The sequence below is a fragment of the Crinia signifera genome, chromosome 1, assembly GCF_055691185.1.
Source record: "Crinia signifera chromosome 1, ASM5569118v1, whole genome shotgun sequence".
NCBI lineage: Eukaryota > Metazoa > Chordata > Amphibia > Anura > Myobatrachidae > Crinia > Crinia signifera.
In genome coordinates, this window is record NC_139217.1 from 189,139,238 (window position 1) to 189,162,822 (window position 23,585).

The following is a 23,585-nucleotide window of genomic DNA, read 5'->3' on the forward strand; positions in this document are numbered from 1 at the left end:
TGACTCCATTGCCTCCCAGAGTTCTGCCTCTGCCCACCCCTGTAGTACAGATATGTACTATATAGTCCAAATTGAATGTGTTTGCCTTACCATGCAATTCACAAGACAAAAACAACCACTCTACTTGCTGCTCCACATCTTCAGTTAAGGAAAAACTGTGCCCAAGGAGAATGAACGTATGTGAGGTAAGGATATAAGTATATGTGAGTGCGGTGAGATTCATACCAGCACACCCTTAAACATTTATAACTAGTAAATAAGACCGTTAACTTGTAGAACACTACAAGCAAATATCACCTAAGTGACAACATAGGCAACAAGCCAAAATACGTCACACCTTGAAGTGACAACCAGATGCAGAACTCCGCAAAGAGGCGGGTTCCCATTATACCATATGAACTTCTTGAAAAGGATTAAATCATCATATGGTATACTGGGTTCTCAATACACTGAGGATGTCCCAAAGCTCCCAGAAAGGGGGGTACATGCTTAGACTGCTGCAGCACCGCCTGCCCAAACTGGGTATCCTATTTGGCCAGGGCGTCAAATTTGTAAAACTTTACAAAAGTGTGTTGAGCCAACCAAGTAGCAGCTTTGCATAATTGCAGAGCCGACACACCCCGAGCAGCCGCCCGGGATGTGCCCACCACTCTCATGGAATGAGCCTTCACAGAGGTGGAACCGGTAAGTCAGCTGCTCCATAAGTCTGACGAATAGTAGCACAAATCCAACGTGTAATAGATTGTTTTGAGGCTGGCAAACCCTTTTTCTGGGCATCATAAGGCACAAAAAGACAATCAGTCTTGTGTGGCCTGGCCATTCTACCAACATTGGCCTTAAGCGCTCGAACCACATCCAGGAATCCCAGAGTGACTCACACTAGATGGAACCACAATAGCCTAATTCAGATGGAAAGCCAAACAACCTTCGGCAAGAACTGCTGTATTGTACTCAGTTCTGCCCTATCTGCGTGAAACACCAGATAAGGACTCCTGCAAGATAAAGCACCGAACTCTGACACGTGTCTAGCCAACGCCAGAGCCAGAAGCACCACAGTCTTCCATGTGAGGTACTTAAATCAGTTGATGCCATTGGTTAAAACCTGGATGACTGTAGGAACTGTAAGACCACATCAAGGTCCCAGGGAGCCATAGGTGGCACAAAGTGGGTTGAATCCTCAAAACCCTCTGGAGAAAAGTCTGTACTTCCAGAATATTGGCCAATTTCCTTTGAAAGAAAATGGAAAGAGCCGAAATCTGTACCTTCAAGGAACCTAGCCATAGGCCCAGGTCCAAGCCTGACTGCAGAAATCGTAGAAAACGATCCAGTTTAAAATCCACAGGTGGAAACAAATTAGTTTCACACCAGCTACATACTTTCTCCAGATCTTATGGTAATGGGAAGCCGTCACCGTTTTTCTATCCTGGGTCATGCTGGAAATGACCGAAGCATGAAGGCCTTTTCTGGCTAAAATCTGCCACTCATCTTCCAGGCCATCAAACGAAGGCCCCTCAGTGAGCAAGTCAACTACGAGAGGTAGATGCCATGGGATCCCCACAACCATGGCCTGAAGATCTGTGTAATACGCCCTTCGAGGCCAGTCCGGGGCCACCAGAATTGCAACCACTCCTTGGCTTCGTATTCTTTTTAGCACGTGACTTATCAAGGGAATGGGGGAAATAGGTAAACCAGGTTGAATTACCAAATCGTTATTAGTGCATTGACTGCCGCTGCCTGAGGGTCCCTGGACCAATACTTGTCCACCTTTTTGTTGATCCTAAATGCCATCAGGTCGATCTGTGGTAACCCCCACCGATCCACAATGTGTGCAAACACCTGGGGACTGAAACTCCACTCTCCTGGGTGCAACTCGTGACGACTGAGGAAGTCCTCCTCCCAGTTGTCCACACCCGGAATGAATATGGCCGACAAGGCCATGGTGTGAGCCTCAGCCCAAACCAAGATCTTGGATACCTCCCTCATGCAGGACTTGCTCTTTGTCCCCCCCTGTCGGTTGATGTACGAAACATTGCATTGTCCGACTGAACCTGGATTGCTAGGCTCTGCAACAAGGGGGCTGCCTGCAGGAGGGCATAATAGACAGCTCGGAGTACCAAACAGTTGATGTGAAGTTTGGACTCCATAGAGACCATTTTCCCTGAAAACGCCTTCCCTGTGTCACTGCTCCTCAGCCGAGGAGACTGGCATCTGTCGTCAGAAGCCCCCAATCCCGGATCCCAAAGCGTCTGCCCGCCAAGAGGTTTTGCGGGTGAAGCCACCATTGCAAGGACAGCCTTGCCTTTGCCGACAGACTTATCCGCCTGTGCATCTGCAGGTGGGAACCCGACCATTTGGCCAAAAGATTAAACTGGAAAGTCCGGGCGTGTAACCTCCCGAACTGAAGCGCCTCGAAGGAGGCCACCATTTTTTCCAGTAGTTGGATGCACTGATGGACTGATACCAGAACCAGTGTAAAGTCTGCCACTACCAGCAGTTGAATGGCTACCATCTTTTCCTCCGGCAGGAACACTTTCTGTTCCACTGTATCCAGAATCATCCCCAAGAACTGGAGACGCCTGGATGGGGTCAGTGAGGACTTTTGCAGGTTCAAAATACACCCATGCGAATACAGTACCTGCATTGTGGTGGTGATAATCGTTCTCAACAGTTTCTCTGTTTTCGCCTTTATCAGCAGATCATCCAGGTATTGGGATATCATTTACCCCTTGAGCCCTTAGCAAGGACATAATTTCCGCCATCACCTTGGTAAAGATGCGCGGAGCCGTGGACCGGCCAAAAGGCAGGGCTTGGAACTGGAAATGCTCGTTTCCGATTGCGAACCTGAGGTGAGCCTGGTGTGCTTGCCATATGGGAATGTGAAGGTATGCGTCCTTCACATCCAAGGACGCTAGGAATTCCCCTTCTTGGAGGCCGGTGACCATCAACCTCAGAAACTCCATCCTGAACTTGAACACCCTCAAAAAGGGGTTCAAGGATTTCAGGTTAAGGCTAGGTCTCACTGAGCTGTCCAGCTTCGGTGCTATGAACAGGGTGGAGTAATACCCTTTGCCCTGTTCCTATTTCGGATCAGGTATTATAACCTGGGAGTCCTGCAGCTTCTGTACAGCTTGCCTGAGGACCAGCTGATCCCTTGCCACAGCTGGGAGTCCGGACTGAAAGAATCTGTGCGGTGGCAACCTGTCGAACTTCAGCTTGTAGCCGTACGAAATAAGACCCCTGACCCATGGCAGGAATCCCCCTACACCTGGCTAAGAAAACAACAGCCATGCCCCCACCAGGAGTAGATCTCATGGTGGCTGTAGCCCGTCATGCTGACGGCTCTTGGGGCGCTGTGCCTAAGCTGCGATCTGAAGGTGCAGAGACGCAGACTTTCTGAATTTACCATGCGTGCCTCTGTTAGTGTTAGAGCCACCTCTCGCCTTAGGGAGAAATTTGCCGGTCCGAAAGGACTGCTGACTCTGGCCTGAAAAGGGCCGTCTGGGCTGGCTATAGGCAGTTGGGAGAAAAGTGTATTTTCCAGCCGTAGCCTTAGAAATCAACTCATCTAGTTCCTTACCAAACAGGCATTCTCCTGTGGACCGATGGTTCTCCACACTACGATTGGAGTCAACGTCAGCAACCCACTGACACAGCCACAGAGCCCTGCGGGCGGAAACTGCCATGGCTGAGTTATGCGCATTAATAGCGCCCACCTCCTTTTGTGCGTCACAAAGCACCTTCTTCAAATCTTGTATGTAACAGTCGCCCGGGATTTGGGTCACCCAGGTATGAATGGACTTTGCCATCCAGAAACTAGCAAGTACCGGGTGCACTGAATCCTTAAGTGTGGAAGTCCCAGGTACTGGGAATACCATCTTTTTTGACAAACGGAAGCATCTACAACTGGAGGCTCCTCCCACACCCGCCTGCCGGCGGCATCAAAGGGGAAAGTGGACTTGAAGCGTTTGGACACTTGAAATCTCTTTTCAGGATTTTTCCAAGCTGATTTGAAAGCAACCTCACCTTGAAAAAGCTGATTAACTCAGTGAAACGCGTTGGTGGCACTGCTCAACTCAACCTCTTTTTGGCACTGCACAAGCACTTTAAAATCCTGACCCTTTGGCAGAACTGGATGCCCACCAAAACCAGCACCAGTCTATTCCTTGCAGTATTGATCATCTGCAAAACTGCTATTAAGGACACCAACCACCTGGAAGCTCCACCAAGGTTCTCGATATTCCTCCAGCGGCATGTAAAGAAATTTTCTTCAAATACCATCTCCGCACAATAGTGAGGACAACGGACCCATACTTGGAAAAAATCCCAACATAGTGGTGAGACTGTGACCTTATTGCATGAACTGCCTATATTTCCATCTGCCTAATAAGGAAAAGTGCACAATACCATCAGTGACCATTAGAGGGCATACCAATTGTTTTATTATATGTTTTTATTATATGTTTTTTAAATATCATTGAATAAATGTACCATTAGTTCAATCTCTATGTGTTCCTTTCAATAGCGCAGCCTATACATCTATTGTATTTTTGTTTTGTTGTACCCCTCCAGTGATCTACTATAATCACTTTCAGGCAGCAGCTACATTTCATTTAGGAGAAGCACCTCGGATCAGCGCCTATTTCACCAAGTCTCTTGGTAAAATCTCTTTTGAAAGCAAATCCGCCTGTTCAAGGAATACCCCATCCTGCCTTTTTTGAGAGCCAGAGGGAGATCAAGGACTTCTCTTATGGCCAGTATTAAAGACTGAGACCTCTGTAACTGCGACCGAGACCCCTGAGAACCTGGTTGTGTATCATCCACATCCTCCCCACCTTCAACAGCCTCATCCTTAGAGTCAGGCTCTACAGCAGCTAAATCACATTTGCGTGACAAGACACCCACAGAGTGAGGATGTCCACCCTTGCAGAAAGGACAGTTAAATCCTGCTGTACTCTCTGTATCTGCAGGTAATTTGCAGTAATCTGAGTGGACACAGATTCCAGCAGACTTTTAATGCTGCTTGCCCAGGCAGATTCCTGAGAGCCCCCCTGTGATACTCCACACCATTGTGTGGGGATATGACTGAGCTTTGGGGACCCCCCACTAGTCTAGGGTGACAAACAGTGTTCACAAGTGACTTGTGAAGTGGATGCAGGCACAAACTTAGTGCTGCAAATCATACAGGTTAACTTTCTAACCATTTTAGAATAGGTATTACCTCACAACACACACACACGCAAACACACACACACACACACACACACACACACACACACAGAGTAAAACACCAGTCAGAGTCAGTGTGAAGTGTATAGAAGCTATGTGAAGTCTCTAACACTTATATGTCTGCTCAGAAATGCTTAACAAGCAATTGGGGAAAGGACTGAGAAATATTGGGGGAACCAGCAAACCCTCAACCTGAGCTCCCAGATTGAGGAGCTTGTTAGAAGTAATAGATACAATTATACAGAGTAAATATCTATATAATGCCCCTTTCCCACTGCAGGCTTTACACGTGTAAATGCCGTTTTTTTAGCCTTTTTAAACGGCTAGAGCTGCAGTGGGAAAGCTCCAGGTTGCTTTACACGGGTAACAAATACCGGTTTTTGTTACCCGTGTAAAAAGCAGTGTTTTTAACGTGTAAGAGCCGTTTTTTCGGCAGTGGGAAAGGGGTAGCCCTTACACGTTAAAAAAAAAACGGCATGGGGTCCCCCCCCACTGCCGTAACCAGCACCAGGCTGAAGGAGCCGGGGCTGGTATTAAAAAAATCAGGAAACCCGACAAATAGGGGTTCCCTGATTTTTTACAACCAGCCCCAGGCTCCAGGTCCGGGGCTGGTTCCCAAAATACGGGGGACAAAATGACTAGGGGTCCCCCGTATTTTAAGAACCAGCCCCAGACCAAACAAGCCAGCAGGGTAATGTCACAGCCGGGGGACACTTATAATATAAGGTCCCGCGGCCAAAACATTCTCCCTACCGACCAGTCAGCCTGGCCAGGGGCCCTGGGGGAGTGGGGACCCCCCCAATAAAGGGGTCCCCCCCCTCCAGGACTTACCTGACCAGGCTGAAGCCTGGTGCTGTCCTCGATGCCCCTGGGCGGTGGGCATCGAGCTGATGGTATGGTGTAAAAAATAGAATAAAAACCATTGTCTTTTACTGGTGAACTATGAGTCCCAGCAAGCCTCCCCCGCAAGCTGGGACTTGGAGAACCACAAGTCCCAGCCTGCGGGGCATTAAAGGGCCCGCTGGGTCTTGTAGTGCCACAGTAAAAGAAAGAGTTAAATAAACACACTGACACACGTGAAAAATAAAAGTTTAATACATACATAACACATACATACTGATACTTACCTATCTTGAGCCCGTAGGTAGCCCTGGTCCTGATGTCCTGGTCCGTGTCGGCGTCTGTATCCATGTCGGCATCCCTGTCGGCGACGGCGTCGGCGGTCCGGAGTCCGAAGAAATCCATTTGGGAAGCTGTGGAAGGAAACCATACTCACCTGTCCCAGCGCGACGTAGTCCAGGTAAGGTCTTTGCAAAAAAAACAAACCGACACCCGAAACCAGACCGGACTGACGGAGACGCACGTGTGTTTGTTTACATCGTGCGGCTCCGCCTCCCGAATGCCGCTATTGGCCGCCTTGTGGCCTAGCGGCTCCTGATTGGCCGCTAGGCCGCAAGGCGGCCAATAGCGGCATTCGGGGGCGGAGCCACACGATGTAAACACACCGTGCGTCTCTCAGCTGTCCGCTTGGTTCGGGTGTCGGTTTGTTTTTTTGGTACTTATGTAGTAACTAGGCTGCCGATTTTGAAATCGGGTCCATCGCATCGCATCGCACCCGACCATATCGCATGCGATGCGATGCGATGCGATGCGATGGACCCGATTTTTCCATAGGATTCAATGTTAAAATGGACTCTGTCCATTTTAACATAGAATTCAATGGGAAAAGGGGTCCTTTTCATACCCCTACTATCCAAGTGGGCATGGAGTTGGATATAAACCTGTGGCGAGCGTAGCGAGCCACCGAGCCCGAAGCGTGGCGAGCGTACACAGAATACCGTCCCCTCGCGGGGCTCGCTTCGCTCGCCACGCTTCGGGCTCGGTGGCTCGCTACGCTCGCCACAGGTTTATATCCAACTCCATGCCCACTTGGATAGTAGGGGTATGAAAGGGACCCCTTTTTCCCATTGAATTCCATGTTAAAATGGACTCAGTCCATTTTAACATTGAATCCTATGGAAAAATCGGGTCATCGCATCGCATCGCATCGCATGGTCGTATGCGATGCGATGCGATATCGCATCGCATCGCATCTGATTGTATGCCTTAACTTAAGGCATACAATCAAAAAATCGGCAGCCCAGATACTACATAAGTACCGTTTTTTTTGCAAAGACCTTACCTGGACTACGTCGCGCTGGGACAGGTGAGTATGGTTTCCTTCCACAGCTTCCCAAATGGATTTCTTCGGACTCCGGACCGCCGACGCCGTCGCCGACAGGGATGCCGACATGGATACAGACGCCGACACGGATCAGGACCAGGGCTACCTACGGGCTCAAGATAGGTAAGTATCAGTATGTATGTGTTATGTATGTATTAAACTTTTATTTTTCACGTGTGTCAGTGTGTTTATTTAACTCTTTCTTTTACTGTGGCACTACAAGACCCAGCGGGCCCTTTAATGCCCCGCAGGCTGGGACTTGTGGTTCTCCAAGTCCCAGCTTGCGGGGGAGGCTTGCTGGGACTCATAGTTCACCAGTAAAAGACAATAGTTTTTATTCTATTTTTTACACCATTCCATCAGCCCGATGCCCACCGCCCAGGGGCATCGGGGACAGCACCAGGCTTCAGCCTGGTCAGGTAAGTCCTGGAGGGGGGGGACCCCTTTATTGGGGGGGTCCCCACTCCCCCAGGGCCCCTGGCCAGGCTGACTGGTCGGTAGGGAGAATGTTTTGGCCGCGGGACCTTATATTATAAGTGTCCCCCGGCTGTGACATTACCCTGCTGGCTTGTTTGGTCTGGGGCTGGTTCTTAAAATACGGGGGACCCCTAGTCATTTTGTCCCCCGTATTTTGGGAACCAGCCCCGGACCTGGAGCCTGGGGCTGGTTGTAAAAAATCAGGGAACCCCTATTTGTCGGGTTTCCTGATTTTTTATTACCAGCCCCGGCTCTTTCAGCCTGGTGCTGGTTACGGCAGTGGGGGGGACCCCACGCCGTTTTTTTTTTTTAAAATTCTCCCCCCCCCCCCTATCTTTACACTGCTTAAACGGGTTTTTAAACGGGTAAGTGGGAATGTGACAAAAACAGCTTTTAAACGGTAATTTACCGTTTAAAAGCTGCAGTGGGAAAGAGTCTTATGGCTCTTACCCGTTTAAAGACCCGTTTAAAAAAAACGGGTCATTACCCGTGTAGGCAGTGGGAAAGCAGCATAAGTATGTGCAAGGCTATAAACACTGTAATGAGCGTTTTATAAGATGAATTTCACTTGCTGTCTCTGCTGTAGTTCTCTTCCACTCTGTCTGGAGCTGAGGGGTGTCTGCTGCTGTAAATTGGTGCCAGAAGCATACAGAGAGAAGCAGGAAATTGATGTTAAGCCCCTCACCTCACAATGGTGCTGGTGCTTTTACTAATCATTACACTGGCACTGTTGCTATTCGTAGCAAACACATTAACACCTGCCCTGATGGTCCAGAAGCAGTGTAAAGCATCCAGTGTGGACAGGGGGCTGTGCGGTTCCCATGCAGGGACACCACCGTTGCCGCCGCCATCATGCCGCACATCAACCGGGGTTCCCCACTAGAGGAGACCCCAGGTCACACTCACCACAGACGTCTTCGGACTGAGCCAGGAGTGTATGCGGCAAGCTGGGGGTGTGAAGCGCTGCAGTGCAATGCCCACCACGACAATAACAGCAGGGACAGTTCGGTACCTTGAAAGGCCAGCAACTGTAACCCTCCCCTGGCTTCCCATGAAGCAGGGAGCAGTTTAGTCCAAAACAGGCTCCCCAAAATAACAAACAAAATGAAATGAAGAAAAACTCTCTTCAGGAGCTCTGTAAGTGCAGCCTCTCCAAGGGCACATTTTTCTAAACTGAAGATGTGGAGCAGGAAGTAGAGGGGAGGAGCCAGTACACCCACTGTACAGAGTTCTATGTGCCTGTCTCCTGCGTAGGACCTCTTCTTCCCCAATGTATTGAGAACCCAGTATACCATATGAATGATAGTGAAATGATTTTTCCAAAGCTAAAGTGTGCTATGGTTACCTTCGCAGACTAGCCACATCATATACAGTAATACTGCATACAATTAGACTGGTACCCCATGGAGATACAGTAAGTGACAATTAAAGGCCTTGATGAGATTTGTACTGTCGGCACCAGGTGGTGTCTATACGACAAATCATTTTTAGCTCAGAGTAGCATCATGGAGCAATGACCTTGAATAATGTGCATTTGCAACATCCATTTTAAATGCTTTTGCATTTTTAGTCCCAGTCTGATTCCCTTTTATGCTATTTTCTTTTTACAGCTTTATAGACTAACACCTATTTTTTTTTTTTTTTTTTTTACTTTTCGACTTTGAGAATAAAACATTGATCTAACTTTACTTGGTTTTCTGCATGTTTAACGTAATATTGAACCTTTTCTGTCTGAGTGTAGAAAATGTCTTTCAAGTGCTTTCCTTCATGTGGTGCAGAAAGCTGTTATCGCAGCTGGCAGATCACATCGCTAGACCAGTGAGGCAGAGGGAGACAGCACTTAGTGTAGTGCAGGGAAGTGCAGCACGGTCAGATGAATTCTCTTTAACATAATACTGATGAAGTCTGGGCACGTCCTGAGCACTTTTTGTGGGCTTTGTTTCCCACTGATTTAGATATATCATCAAAAGGCCCTTTACACTGAAATTAATGAATGGTATAATTGTGTCCCTAAATGGTCCTTGAGAAACTCTGATAATTAAATAATATTGTATTGAACAGCAGTATAATAAGACTATTATACTATAAAATATTACTGAACTTCATTTCCTTGCGAAGTTGAACACATCAAAAGATTACTTAAAACTTTAACATGAGGGACCAGAGCAATGTACTGTAATTCAATTACGTTATCCAAATATTATTTGACACTGATCTTATTTCGGGATTGGTAATACTGTAGCAAGAACATGTGTTTGTCTCTTGTCTGCGTTCCACATTGGGGTTCAGGATTCATAGATTTCAAGCTCCAACATCAACTAGAAGTTAATGGGCCAGAAGCAATCGGCTCCTAACTGCCATGCTATAGACTTTGTATGAAAAATGACAGGCTAAGTACATCTCGCCCAATAAGAGGTGCTGACTTCCTGGGTACAAGCTTAAGGCTACATGCAGTTAAATTAGTGACGGCAGTATTATGAAGTTTTATTTAATTACATTCCTTATCAATAAGAATAATTTGAGAACACATCAATAAGTGCATGTAAACTTGAAAGCATTGGCTGTTTTTGCAGCACTTTGCATGAGATTTTCATGTGATCTTCAAAAATTGTGTTTAGATGAAGTCATCTTACCCCAGAGCACAAGTTATTAAGTGACGTTTTTGAAACAGTTGCTAGAGGGGCCCAGGAGGAGATGAGTCTAGTGGGAGAGGGGAGATGGTAGTAACTGAATTCAGTTCTGAGACGCCATGTAATCATGTCTCTGTGTACCTATTTATTTCAAGTGCATGGTATAGGTTTCTAATATTTATTTAGCAATCAGGTAGTATTGCTATTTGAGATTTTTAAAATGACAAACTGTATATAAAACATATTCTTTTTTTTATTTGTTATTGCGCTGGAAGCCAAACTCTGTAACTACCTAGTATTACTAGTATAGTCATCAATATCATCATCTACTTTGGTTGAAGTGACAAAATATTACAAAGAACTGGGAATGGCACAAATACATCTGTCAGCTTTTGTTTCATCCTAAAATCAAATTTCGGTGAAAAAAAAACATGTTACAAAAATGACATAAAATAATAATTTAGTGGGTTTTGGGTTGGATGTATACATTTTAAACATGCTGTGAAACCTCTGAAAACTACAATCAGAGACCAACACGGCAGTAGAATATTGCAGAGAATTCCACCCCATATTGTTGATAAGGTGAAAGGGTCAGCAGATCCACTTGTTTTTGTTGAAACTGCATCAATTTTTGAGTATTTGTTTTTAGTCATGGTTTGCCAATGCAGTTTTGACTGGTCTTAAACAGAAGCAATTGAATAGAAAAGTTAATTTGGTACTTATATGTTAGTTGGGCGCCCACTATAGTTAGTACGCTCATACCCCCACTATCCATGTCGGCATGGAGTTGATTTTATATAGTATGGCGAGCGCAGCGAGCCAACGAGCCCGAAGCGTGGCGAATGTAGCGGAAAACTAAGCAAATAGCTTAATGGGCGCCCAACTAACATATACCGTAAGTACTGTTAATTTCTTTTGGCTAGCTGAAAAAAATAAACCGGACAGAATTAAATATCCCCTATATTTTCAACTTGGATTTCTGTTTTTTTTTTTTATACAAAGGTAATATAGTAATTAAGGTTGAAAAAAGATGTAAGTCCATTGAGTTCAACCTATCTAACTTATAACTACTGACTTTAATAAGTCATACTGTATCTATAGGATTCCCTTAGTGGCCAAAAATGTATCCAGTTTTGATTTAAATTCATTAACAGTAGTTGCTGTAACCTCCCCCACCGGCAATGAGTTCCAGAATTTTGCTGCTCTAAGGGTGAAGAATCCTCTCATTACGGAATTTCTTTTCCTCGAGCCTCAGTACATGCCTGCGTGTCCTAAGTATAGGCTTGTTAGTGAACAAATCACTTCCCAGTTCCATATGATTCCCAATTCTATATTTGAACATGCTAATCATATCTCCTCTCAACCTCTGTTTCTCCAGTGACAAAAATATTCAGCCTGGTTAACCAATCTTTGTTTGCTAGTGATTCAAAACCTTTTACTAGATAAGTCGCCCTTCTCTGTACCTCTTATTTATTTATTTGCAGTTTCTTATATAGCGCAGCAGATTCCATTGCGCTTTACAATAGTAGACAGTGATAAAACAAACTGGGTAACAGACAGACTTGGAGGTTAGAGGGCCCTGCTGCAAGCTTACAAACCTCTTCCAATTCATTTACAGTATGTCATTTTAAGGTGTGGTGCCCAGAACTGAACACAGTATTCCAAGTGTGGTCTCACAATGCCTTGCAAAGAGGCACTATCACATTGGCGTCCCTTGAATCTATTCTTGAATTGAAAGAATGCATGCCAGTGTCCTGTTTACTTTTGCTGCTGCACTTGAGCAGTGTATACTATTACCCAATTTTTCTGTATATCTGTGATAACCCCCAAATCCATCTCCACAGCAGAATTCCCTATAATAACTCCATTTAGCCTATAATTAGCTTGTTAATTTTTGTTTCCATAATTTATTACTTTACATTTATCAACGTTAAACTGCATATTCCATTATATGGTACATATTGCTATGACGGAACTCAATTATTTTAGTATCATTGGGTGTATTTCGTTCTGGCCACGAGATTTCTTACTATTTAGGTTCTGTAATCAATTTTTTACTATTTTCTCACTGAAACATCCAGTTTGGAAGCAATCAAGACCCGAGCATTCAATCTGTGGTAGAACCTCGGAAGATTCTTCCCTTGTAAATACTGAAGCAAAATATTAATTTAATAATCCACTTTCTCTTTTTCTTCTATTACCAGGGTACCCTACTTATTTCCTTCAGTAACCATTTCCCTTTTCTAAAACTGTAGATTTTTTTGGGATTGGATTTGCTATCTGTGGCTTATTTATTCTTTGTATGCGGCAAATGATTCAGGTGTCCCTTCCTGTCTTCAATTAGTCTGGTAATCTGTTAGTAAAGGTATATGTAACTACAGGAAGCTCTCCAAGTTTGCTCATCAGAGTGGACGTCACTCTGACACTAAAGTCTGTGGGGGTTATGCAATGTGCCGCCGCTATTTCCAAAGTGGAAAATAGTGGCGGCTCCCTATTCAATGCTGTCATTAATGACAGCATTGATGCGGGATCACGGCAGAACAGGCCCGACTTCAGAAGCTGTCGGGCCCGTTCTGCCGATAATGGCCGTGGATTGCCGTTATCCAGGCCGCAGATCGACAATCCACGGCCGTTTTCGTGGTAACGCCCCCTTTGCTCCCATCGGCAGGCAGGACATTGAATCCCGCCTGTCGTTATGCGGTTGATCTGACCGCAAACGGGCCATGATCGTGGCTGTCAGCGGGCATTGACAGCCGTGATCCCAGATTGCGTACCCCCCAAAATATGCATTGAAGAATGCAATACAATCAGTGATAATAGCACAATCTGTTAAGAAGAGTTCATTTAAGCTCAAGAATATACTAGTTCTGTAATACTATTCCACTATGAGGGAGAGAATATCAATGTCAAAAAAAGTTAAACTCTATTTAATTGGAACCAAGAAGGTAAATATATTTTAGAGGGATTGTCTTGATGTGTTAAACTACTGTTTTTATATTTAAAGGTTGAGTCTCCATATCAAAAATTCCGAAATACGGAATATTCCCCAAATTTTTGATCACAACTGAGTGAGACTTTTGTTTTGTGATGGTTCAATGTGCACAAACCTTATTTTAGTGTACAAAATTACAAATATTGTATCCAATTATCTTCAGGCTGTGCATATGACACACAAATGCATTCTTTGTATAGATTTTGGTATACACATATATGAGGCACAGGCTAAAGGCCATGAGGGGAAGTGGGGTTACTGTACTTATTAACCTCCATCGTACACTACTAAGTCTGTCCAACTTTAATTTAATCTCATCAACCTGATGTGCAAAAGTGATAAATTTACTGTGCACCTGATTTCCCAGACACATTACAATTTTAAACCATTGGGGCAGATGTATTAAGCCTGGAGAAGAGATAAAGCACCAGCCAATAAACTGTGTTTGAAAATGGCAGTTTGGAGTTCATTGACTGGTGCGTTATCTACTTCCTATTTATCTCCACTTTATCTCTTCACCAGGCTTAATTCATCTGCCCCATTGTTCCAGCGAAGACTTAATATAAAACAGTCAATGAAAATTAATTTAGCGCCTATATAATTGGTGACAAAATGTTTTAGTTTACTTTCCCACAATGCCTTTAATGATAAATAAACTCTCTCTAGCAATAAACTTGTGAAAACCTTTTCCCACACACACTAAAGCACCATCCACACGGTTTGATTTCGACTAACTTTGTATTCGATTTTGCTTATATAGTCCAAATGAAATTGAACGGTTTTCAGCCGCATTTGATTCTGATTCGATCCCCAAAATCAAATAGAAAAATAGACTGTGCAGGCAAAACCTTATAGTACAGATCTACTATATAGGGGGAGATTCTCTAAGAATCTTCGCCGCCCATCGCATTTATAATTATCGCATATGTTGTAACATATGCGATAATTATAGCAAAGGACAGCTCTTGCGTTAAGAGCTGTCCTTTGCGGTGAGAGTCGCCGGGTCCCAGCAGGTACCGGCGGCTCCCCCTCCCTCACACACCCGGCGCTGCTGCGCTGGGCTCTCCTCCTCCCTGCACCCGAAAGAGGATCAGCGCAGGGAGGAGGTCACAGGTCCGGGCAGCACTGCGCTGTGCTGCCCAGACACAGGTGAGGGGGGAGGGGCGATGCGGGGCGGCGGGGGTCCGTGCGTGGCGGCGGGGGGTCGGCGGAGGGTTGCGGTAGAAGCCCATTGGCTTCTATGGGGCATCACCAGATTTTTCTGGCAATGCCCCCCGCCGCGGTAACCCGGCGAGGGATGCTTACAGCATCCCAAAATGCGGTAAAAACCCAGATAACGGGTTTTTACCGCATTTTTCGCTTAGAGAATCTCCCCTATAGTCTAAATCAGTGGTTCCCAAACTTTTTTGAATCACGGCACCTTAGAGTATCAGAGTATTTTTCTGGGCACCCCTAGGGCAAAAGTTTGTTACCAAGAATAAAAAATAATAATAATTAATTTTAAATAAGTTGTGCTTAAATGTTATCCTTATGTCCAGTTATGTGGTGAGGAACATGATTCACTTCTGTTTATCCACATATTTTATAATTAAAAGCCACAAGCACTGATTTTGCCTTTTACATTGACCATAAACAATTTGAATTGGTTCTGGACCACCAACCTGAGGCACCCCAGGGAGCCTAGACGCAGAGTTTGGGAACCACTGATCTAAATCAAATGTGTACACTGTGCAAAAATGAATCGCTACATCTGCTCCTAGATGATCTCTGCAGAAGAACAAAGACATCCTGCAACACCCAACACCTCCAGCAATTCCAGCTATTCCTCATTTCAGGGATCGTCATTATTCTAGGGCTGTGTCTATGTGGCTGTGCATATATAACTCAGATATGTTTCCCTATAGATTGTAAGCTTGCGGCAGATTGGCTGCTGTGCGATCAGGTTTTAATCAGGCTCTTTGTTCAGGACATCTAATAGAATCACAGTTAATCTTGACATTTCATTTATTTGTTGCCTCTTTGCTGGCTCTTTTTAGTATGTGGTTTGCACTCCTTACATTTGAAGTTCAGTTTAAAACTATCCCTGCAAAATAAGAAGATGAAAAGCTTGTCTCTCGTCAGGTTTTTTTCTCATCTGCTTATGTATTTATGGAGCTGTCAGGATTGCAGATGACTTATTCCTTTTTTTCTTAAAGCGTTAAATACAGAATATAATTTTGTCTGACTGCACTTTTCTGAATTTTGAAGATAGGGAAAGAAATAAAGGGTTTGATACCTACATGTTTATTCACAGCATTTACTGTCCACATGGCTATTCCAATAGTGGTAGCAAGTAGGGATGCTATATATATATATATATATATATATATATATATATATATATATATATATATATATATATATATATATATATATTACATTATTATGCAGCTTTATCAATGGTGCATAGTTTCTTGTAATTTTTGTTCAAGTATAAACATATATGTAGCCATAGGGGGTTATGCAATCTTCCACCGCTATTCCCGATGGCGGAAATAGGAAATCTCGGCAGAACGAGCCAGACTTTAGAAGCTGTCGACCCCGTTCTGCTGATAAAAGGTGTGGATTGTCAGGATCTCGGCTGCAGATCGGCAATCCACTGCCGCTTTTGCGTCCATGCCCTCTTTTCGGTGATTGGCAGTTGGGATATTGTATCCCGCCTGCCGATTTGCTGTCGGGCAAACCGCAAACGGGCCAGGATCACGGCTGTCGGGAGGGATCGACAGCCGTGATCCTGGATTGCATATCCCCATAGCCTCTAGGAGTACTTTTTTGGTCATACATAATTATTAGTAACTTGTACTGTAGCTTTGGTTTTATATTGGATAATTCATTAATAAATAGCATGAAATTAAGGATATTTGCTATAAAACCGTTATTAGCATGGCAGAATCTCCTGATGCAACTAAAGTGTATGCATTGAGATAGCAACACATGCTGCCGTTCTTCAACTGCAGATTGTGCATTACAAGCTACCCTGGTTTATTAGTGCAGATACCTGATCCCAGTGCCAGCACAGCAGTTTATCCGGCTTTGACGGTTAGTGGGAGGACACAACCTGCACGCAGAGCGGCCAATATGGGGCCTGGTGGAAAATGGATGTACACATTCGGGACCAGAGCTACACATACCATGAGGTATCTGGATGATAGATCAACAATGTATTGGTTGGCAGTCAGTAGAATGACACCATATGACGAACAGGTACAAATGGTCATCCAGTTCAAAAGGTCGTCATGGCAATGGTTGACGCATGTTTTTTTTTTAGGGTCACTCTCATTCATACATACATACTCTGGCACTCTCATACATACATACATATTTACATACATACATACATACATACATACATACATACATACATACTCTGGCACTCTCATACATACATACATACTATGGCACTCTCATTCATACATACATACATACATACATACACAGCCCTCTCATACATACATACATACATACATACATACTCTGGCACTCTCATACATACATACATATTTACATACATACATACATACTCTGGCACTCTCATACATACATACATACTATGGCACTCTCATTCATACATACATACATACATACACGGCCCTCTCATTCATACATACATACATACATACATACATACATACATACATACATACTCTGGCACTCTCATGCATACATACTCTGGCACTCTCATGCATACATACTCTGGCACTCTCATACATACATACATACATACTCTGCCACTCTCATTCATACATACATACATACTCTGCCACTCTCATTCATACATACATACTCTGCGACTCTCATACATACATACTCCGGCATTCTCATACATACATACATACTCCGGCATTCTCATACATACATACATACATACATACATACATACATACTCCGGCACTCTCATACATACATACATACATACATACTCTGGCACTCTCATACATACATACATACATACATACATACATACATATATACATACTCTGGCAATTTCATACATACTGTACATACTCTGGCATACATACTGTACATACATACACTGCTATTCTCTCTCTCACACACACACACACACACACACACACACACACACACACACACACACACACACACACTGCTGCTCTTATACATACGGTACATACATATATACATACATACATACAAACACACACTGCTGCTTTCATACATACATACATACATACATACACTGGCTCTCTTATATCAATCCAATCATATATACATTGACACACCTCATTCAAATCCATACATATATATATATATAACACCACCATCCCCCTCCTCAACAATACACAATTGCAAACACCAACTACCCCCATTAATACATTAGTACTGCTCCATATGTATATATAAACACCCCCCTCCCTGCCCTCCGCAGTCTCACTAGTCTGACACCACCTTCCCCGGGTGGTGAGTGACTTCATTCAGTCACTACTCCGGGTGTGTGTGTGGGGGGGGGGGCTGCGGCTGCCTCAGTATGCAATAAAGGGCCAAGTCCTTACCGCTGGGCTGGCAGCCTGGTACTCTGCTCCTGCACTGTAATACAAGTGACCAGGGCCGTGCACGCTCTGTATCAGCCTCCTGCACTAGGCATGTCCTCAGTGCAGGAGGCCAGCGGCCATGTTTCTAGAGACCAGAAACCAGACAGGTCAGCTGTGGCTGCAGCAGCAGCCTCAGAGCAAGCAGGTGGCACACAATACGATTGAGCGGCCCGGGGGGGCACATGGCACCAGCCCGCCCCTGACAGGGCTGGTGTCATTTTGAGTAACACCAGAATGAGGCTCTTGAGCGTTCACTTGGCATGAATCCCTTATGTGTTTACTTGTGTTGAGACTGGATGGCTATTAGAGTAATTATGCTTTGGGTGTTACTCTACTTTGAACTCAAGGACTGTTTCTGGAAAGTGAGGACAGTGGTATTTATAATGCAGGTATCTTTCATACATGTGCCTTACAGTATGTCTTCTCTTTCTCTTCAGGGTGTGCTGTCCAACATCTCCTCCATAACTGACCTTGGGGGTTTTGATCCTGTGTGGCTGTTCCTGGTCGTGGGAGGGGTGATGTTCATCCTTGGCTTTGCTGGATGCATTGGAGCTCTTCGAGAAAACACCTTCCTCCTGAAATTTGTAAGTATCACATTTGTCAGTAGTTACACTATTTCATAATTATGATACCCTTCTTCTTTAATATTTGCTCAATTTTATCAAGCACAGCTTCCACTTTATCTCTCTCCAAACTTTGTACAATCTTCCCCTCTAACATATATCGCTCAAGTTCTCCAAGTAGATCTGTCAACAGCCAGAGATCCATGAAGATCAAGGCAGATAAACACCTTTAGTGGTTATGAAATAACTTTTAAGTTAATGCTAAACTATAAGAACAGGAGTCATGGGTATGATCATCATTTTTATTGGCAACAATCAGGGAAAACTGACAAACCATGCAACTAACCAATGACCTCTACAAATTCACTTGGGTAGTGTCCTCAATATCATGCATCAAATGAGGATCCACGTGCCCAGGTAGTGACAATGATCCCTGGAAAGGTCCATCGGCAAAGCCCTTAATGTGAAGGAGATTTGACCATCTATTCCACCACTATTGCCACCGCCACTCTTTCCTACTGTAAATTACTACTGTGAGAACAAGACACCATGTAAAGCTGGCCACAACAAAATGGGAGGAGGGCTAAGACAAGCAGGGTCAAACCTTCTCATATCTACAATACAGTACCTCAGATGAGTTTGATTACATTTGGATATTCCATTTGTATATATTTGGAGTGGGACTTAAAGTAAGAATAAAAAGACTGTTAAGTCTCCATTAGACTCTTCCACGGATCTCTATAAAGCTCAAATATTCTTCTAATTCGTTTGAATGTAAGATACTAATGTTATGTACTGTCAAATAAAGTTCTGTATGCCATCAAAAAAGGACCGAGACATAAATAAATAAATAATATACACTATACAGTATGTTATTGGTAACTTATGGCATCAGATGGGAATGGTTATATTACCGTATATGTGGGAGATTTACCTTGCACAAACTACTTTTGGGTAAAAGTGCAAATAATACTAGTGGGTACTATGTGTTTTTATCTGAGATAACAACAAATCAAGGACCACCAGTTATTTCCACAGTCCAAACTGTTATATTATGTGGCAGGTAGATCTTGTGTGGCAGGAATAAATACAGGCTTGTGGTAGACCTGGCATGGCAGAAATAAATACAGGCTTGTGGTAGATCTTGTGTGGTAGGAATATATACAGGCTTGTGGTAGATCTTGTGTGGTAGGAATATATACAGGCTTGTGGTAGACCTGGCATGGCAGAAATAAATACAGGCTTGTGGTAGATCTTGTGTGGTAGGAATCTATACAGGCTTGTGGTAGATCTTGTGTGGTAGGAATATATACAGGCTTGTGGTAGATCTTGTGTGGTAGGAATATATACAGGCATGTGGTAGATCTTGTGTGGTAGGAATATATACAGGCTTGTGGTAGACCTGGCATGGCAGGAATTTATACAGGCTTGTGGTAGACCTGGCATGGCAGGAATATATACAGGCTTGTGGTAGATCTTGTGTGGTAGGAATATATATAGGCTTGTGGTAGATCTTGTGTGGTAGGAATATATACAGGCTTGTGGTAGATCTTGTGTGGTAGGAATATATACAGGCTTGTGGTAGATCTTGTGTGGTAGGAATATATACAGGCATGTGGTAGATCTTGTGTGGAAGGAATATATACAGGCTTGTGGTAGATCTTGTGTGGTAGGAATATATACAGGCATGTGGTAGATCTTGTGTGGTAGGAATATATACAGGCTTGTGGTAGATCTTGTGTGGTAGGAATATATACAGGCTTGTGGTAGATCTTGTGTGGTAGGAATATATACAGGCTTGTGGTAGGAATATATACAGGCATGTGGTAGATCTTGAGTGGTAGGAATATATACAGGCTTGTGGTAGATATTGTGTGGTAGGAATATATACAGGCTTGTGGTAGATCTTGTGTGGTAGGAATATATACAGGCTTGTGGTAGCAAAGAAGAAGTGGGAACTAGGCGCTGATATGAGTTGCTTCCATTACTAAGCAGCTGCTTTGGTGAGGTTTATAGTAAACCTGTAGAGTTATTAGCAAAGTCACAAAATATATAAAATATACATGAAGCAGCGCTAACACATTTAAACACTTACAATAATGGGATGGGATTGCCTGCAATAATGTAACAAATTTATTAAAAGTACAGATAAAAATTAAAACAATAAAACAAATTAATTCTATTAGAGCAGCTTTGTGTGAGCCCAAGGGGAGGTTTCTGGTCAACGTTTAGTCCTCTATGTTTTGGCTGGATGGTTGGAAACAACAGCTTTTAAACGTCTCACCAATTTTGTGTTGGGATTTTGTGGCTTGGGTCCTATGTCCTCACTAGAATGCGGTTGTTCAATGATGGTAAAGGGCCGCTTGTGGGGCTTCCCAGGGTGGAGAATTGGTGATGGTTAGCTGTGAAAAAGGAAAATGGAATCCGGACTTATGGTGTTCTTGCAGCCTTGTAGAGGAACAGTCTTTTGTGCCAGTAGAACTTCACTTATGGGTCTGCTTACTATGCCACCAACACGTTTCACTGCACTCTGTCAGCTTTTTTAAGGTGGTAGGCATGGCAAGAATGGTAATGCTTTCTTGGCAGCCATAAATACAGGCTTGTGGTAGATCTTGTGTGGCAGGAATAAATATTGGCTTGTGTGTAAACCTTGCGTGGCAGGAATATATACAGGCTTGTGATAGTTCTTCTGTGGCCTGAATTAATATAGTCTTGTGGTAGATCTTGTGTGGCAGGAATAAATACAGGCTTTGGGTACTTTTTGTGTGGCAGGAATAAATACTGGCTTGTGGTAGATCTTGTGTGGAAGAAATAAATACAGGATTGTGGTAGACCTGGCATGGCAGAAATAAATACATGCTTATGGTAGTCCTTGTGTGGCAGCATTAAATACAGGCTTGTGGCAGATCTTCCCTGACAGGAACCAATGCATGCCTTTTGTCAGGAGTAACTGCAGGCTTGTGGCAAATCTTGCCTGACATGAACCAATGCTTGCCTTGTGGCAGGATTAACTGCAAGATTGTGGTATATCTGAGTGGCATGAATAAATACAGGCTAGTGGCAGATTGTGTGTGGCAGGATTAAATGAAGCTTGTGGAAGATCTGCCACAAGCTTCATTTAATCCTGCCACACACGATCTGCCACTAGCCTGTATTTATCAGATATGAAGAAAGACTTGGTAGGCCTTTTGTGACCGGAATAAATACAGGCTGCTAGTAGAACTGGTGAGGCAGGAATAAATACAGGCTTGTGGTAGGATCCAATGATGCCTTGTGGCAGGATTCAGTGTTGGCTTGTGGCAGATCATGCCTGACAGGAACCAATGCTTTCCTTGTGGCCAAATTAAAGTGGTTATTCAGACTTGATCACTGGGCTGCTAATTTGCCAAGCACTATGATCAGAATATGCTGCCCAGTCAGAGTAAAATGTTGTCCTGTGCAAGCCGAATTGATGTGCATGGCTTGCAAATGACTTATGAAAATTACACTGATTGGTGATTAGCAGCAAATCCATTTGCAAGCTGCTCACCATCTAATGATTTTTCAAGTACCTACTAAGAAGCGGGTGCGATAAAAGCAGGCTGATTGGGGCCAGAGCTGACGTCACATGACTTCTTATTAAAATCCTGTCCACACCTGCATTTTCCCCGGCACTTCAAGAAAACGTCCGGTTACCAACACCATACGCTGGCTTTATTTCAACCAACTTGTGTACGGCCAGCAATAAAAAATAAAATGAGCAGGATTTCATCGCAGGATGGCATCGCACATGTATACTGTTAGCTGCATGTATGTACCATCGTTCCATTATTGCCTGGCCTGTGAATTTGCAGCCATGCAATCAGTTCTGAATAACCCCTAAATACATGCTTGTGGGAGACCTGAGTGGCAGGAATAAATGCAGGCTAGTGGCTGATCTTGGGTAGCAGGAATAAATGAGGCTTGTGGCAGATGTATGACCGGAATGATTGCAGGCTACTTTCAGGCTCACGGCAAATCGTGAGACATTTGGTTCTATTCTACAAGAAACAAAAGTCTGTCTGCAACTCATCTCTGGGAAAGTAATATATGGTTACTTACAGAACTATGGAATGGCAAGAGTACAATTTAATACAATGTTGCTTTTTTTGCACTATAGTGACTGAACACTGACTGAACAGCGGGAGAATAGCTTTCAAGGGGTCTAGTAATTTCCTCATAGCTTGTAGAATAAATGGCTTCTCGAATAAGATGTTACTGTGAAAGGTTCCTATGTAAAGGAAAAATTACTTTCAGAATCTTAAGCCGGCCACACGCTGCAGTTTATAGCCTTTGCATTATCAGGCACGTTAATGATTTTGGTCTGGAGATTATCCGAATTGGATGGTCATTATTATGTATGGTCATTTTCTTTCTGCATTAAAAGGTCCCAATTGTGGCATAATGGAGTTCTCATCTGACAATAAACATCTCATAACTATTGTATCTAATGGTGCACGTAAATGCATATTACAACAAAGGGCCTCACACCTACCACCATCTTTAAATATGTTTAAAGAAAACCCTTTTCCTCTATTTCGTGGATAGAAGCTTCTATACAAAAAGGTTCCCACATAACCAAATTCTTACGCCTTTGAAATAACTATATTAACACTCACTCACCCGAAATGATGAGACAGATCAATATATGCTTTAATCGCATATAGAGGCACTACTATACTTCTGCCATGTTCTCTTACCTGAGAACTGCGGATGGGCAGTCCAGACTCGTGCTCTTCTTACTCTTCTTCTCCTTCCTTTCCTTTTTTCCTCAACTCTTTTTATCCTTCTCTTTCTTACATACATATACTACTAGTCTTAATTACAAATCGATAAACCCACCACTTCTTATTATTTACCACCATC

General features: G+C 43.8%; 1 protein-coding gene across 2 annotated transcripts in view; it reads left to right on the forward strand.

Moving 5' to 3' along the window:
- The window catches only part of TSPAN5 (tetraspanin 5), a 144,403-nt gene that overhangs the window by 81,605 nt on the left and 39,213 nt on the right, over positions 1–23,585 (forward strand). For both annotated transcript variants that reach the window (XM_083179062.1, XM_083179061.1), the window contains one exon: positions 18,576–18,722. In XM_083179062.1, the coding sequence (XP_083035188.1) occupies positions 18,576–18,722 (147 nt within the window). The remainder of the gene's footprint in view (positions 1–18,575; positions 18,723–23,585) is intronic.